At 58.6% G+C, this 2,424-nt stretch overlaps 1 protein-coding gene across 1 annotated transcript in view; it reads right to left on the minus strand.

Moving 5' to 3' along the window:
* Positions 1-1,046, minus strand: part of LOC103621136 (retinol dehydrogenase 12-like) — a gene marked incomplete at both ends in the record, with an annotated part of 2,145 nt that extends 1,099 nt beyond the window's left edge. The window contains 2 exons of the mRNA XM_017742384.1: positions 6-74; positions 647-1,046. Of these exons, the coding sequence (XP_017597873.1) occupies positions 6-74; positions 647-1,046 (469 nt within the window). The remainder of the gene's footprint in view (positions 1-5; positions 75-646) is intronic.
* Between the last annotated feature and the right edge of the window lie 1,378 nt (positions 1,047-2,424).

Consider the following 2,424-nt stretch of genomic DNA (forward strand, 5'->3'; position numbering starts at 1 on the left):
CTCCCGGCTCCGGCACGCCAGGATGGTTCGGGCGTTCCGGCGCGCCAGGTCCATGGCCACGCACTTACCGATGCCTGCGGAACACGTGGCGGGTGTGGGCTGATCCCAGCCAGGTCCCCCTGGCGAGGGATCCCTTGGGGTCCGTGCCACTGTCCCCAGGGTTTGGGCAGCCCCTGCCACAGCCAAAACCAGCCGGGAGGACATGATGGGCACTAGGGGTGGAATGGAGCCCAGCACATGGGGAGTCACTCTGTCCCTGGGCACACAGGGACACCCCAGTCCCAGCCTGTGTGTCCCAACGTCCCCCGCGGTGCCAGCCCGACCTCATGCTCGGCAGTGGGACACGGGTGTGGGCAGTGACCCCCATCCCTGGTGTGACATGGTGGCAGAGGTGGCCAGTGGCACGGTGGCCTTGTCTCTCAGTCATTAACAGGGCCGAGGTAGAGTCCGGCCTCAGAAGGTGGGCAGGGGGCACCGGGGGCACCAGGAGCACATTGTGGGTGCCCAGGGACAGGCCACCAGCTGCTTCTGCAAACATTTGCATTCCCAAAGCGGGGACTGGGGTCCAAGGCTGGCAAAGGGACACCCGTGCCCACAGCCGTCACGCCATCACCTGCACATGTCCCTGCCACCCGTCCCTGCTCACCGCTGTTGGCTCCGGTGACGATCACTGTCTTGCCTGTCAGGTCGGTGGGACACTTGCGGGGGTCCCAGGGGCTTCTGCGCATGGTCCAGAGCAGCAGCCCCAGGAGCAGGAGCAGCAGGAGCCACCACGGGGGGCTCAGGGTGCCAAGCAGCTCCATGGCTGGATGCGGGATGTGGCTGGGGACAAAGGTTACATAAGCAGGACCTTTGCCCGGCCGGCAGCAAGGCACGGCATGAGTCCCTTTGCTCCGTGAGCTGCTGGGAGCTGAGGAGGGACGGCAGAGTGGCTGGGGCAGGCAGGAGGGTGAGCCACATGCCCCCTGTGCCACCCCACTGTCCCCTGTGCCACCCTGCCAGCGAGCGACAGCGATGACGTTTCCAGCAGTGCTGTTAACAAGCCCTGCACGTTAAGCCGTGTAAAACCACACCAGTGCCTCTGCACCAATCGCAAAGGAACCACTTCTTGGGTGTGGACCGAAAACTTTCCGCCTGTACCGGTTTGACCAAATTTAGAAAGATATCTTCTGAGAAAACGCAGGTCACCACCCGTCCCCCACTAGGTTCGGGGAAAATAAATTTTCCTCAAAGGAAAGTGAAAGAGATAAAACTATTTATTTACCAAACACACGGGGAAAGGAAAATAATGTTAAATAATAAAAATCTCTCTCTGTGGAGAAAAAACATGGGCAAGAGTTAAGTCCTCCTTTGGTCTCCTTGGAGCTGGGGCTTGGGCCAGGGCCAGGCCCTCTGTGCCCGGTGGAAAGTCCTCCTGATATGTTCTAATACTGAAGAAGTCCAGTGGAAAAGGAAGAAAATCCGAAATTCCAGGGAAGGGGAAAAAATTTCAACTCTCAGTCTCTCCCGGAGAAAAAGAAGCTGAAACAACTGGCCAAAAGCTGACTGGGAAGCAGCAAGCCGGGTGCTTCCTCACTCCCCTGCTGCAGCTGGAAAAAAAGTCCCTATCTCTATGTGACCTTGAACAAGCTGCAAACTGCTTTGAGGAAGTTTTGCTCAGTTTATCCTTCCCCCTCTCAGGCTCAGTCGAAAGGCATAGAAAGGCACAAGAATTATTTTCTGGGCATAGGGCAGCGATACGGGATACACATCATAAAGTCACCCCAAGACACCGCCCCAATGTTCCTTTGTGGTGTTGAGCAACAAGGGAGTCATTGCAGCAGCGCAAGAAGTGGGGTCACAAATAGGGCTGTTGATTTGGGGGGCACTCGTCTTGTAGAACCGCCAGAGCAGACCCTCGACCAACACTGAATTAAGACCCGAGCGCGCGATGGTGAAAACACTCTCACGCTAATTAGGAACTGGAAACCACGCCTACTCCATCATTTTATGCCAATGAGAACCGAAAGCCGCGCCTAAGGCCTCGCCTCACGCTAAAACGGTACTGAAAACCGCACCCGCTGTCACAGCTCATGCTAATGAGCTGAAAACCACGCTCACTCCTCATATGCTAATGAGGAACTCTATAACTATAACTCAGGGAGTGACCGGGGCACGTGTAAAGCTCCCTGTGTCACTCCGGTGTCCCCGGTGCCACCCCAGGGCTGCTCGCCCGCGCCGCTGCGGACTCCCTGCAACCCCGGCACGGCTACAGGAGGGGCGATGCCCCCTGTGCCCCCCAAAGTCCCCATCCTGCAGTGCGGGGACACTCGGACACGGGTGGTCCGGAGCTGGAGCACGTCCCTGTGGGAGCAGGGACCTTCAGGAGTGGCGCAGCAGGCGGGGACAGTCCCGGAGGCGAGGGACCCCGGAGCTCCCGGGAAG

Source organism: Corvus brachyrhynchos, unplaced genomic scaffold (assembly GCF_000691975.1).
Source record: "Corvus brachyrhynchos isolate BGI_N302 unplaced genomic scaffold, ASM69197v1 scaffold166, whole genome shotgun sequence".
NCBI classification, from domain to species: Eukaryota; Metazoa; Chordata; class Aves; order Passeriformes; family Corvidae; genus Corvus; species Corvus brachyrhynchos.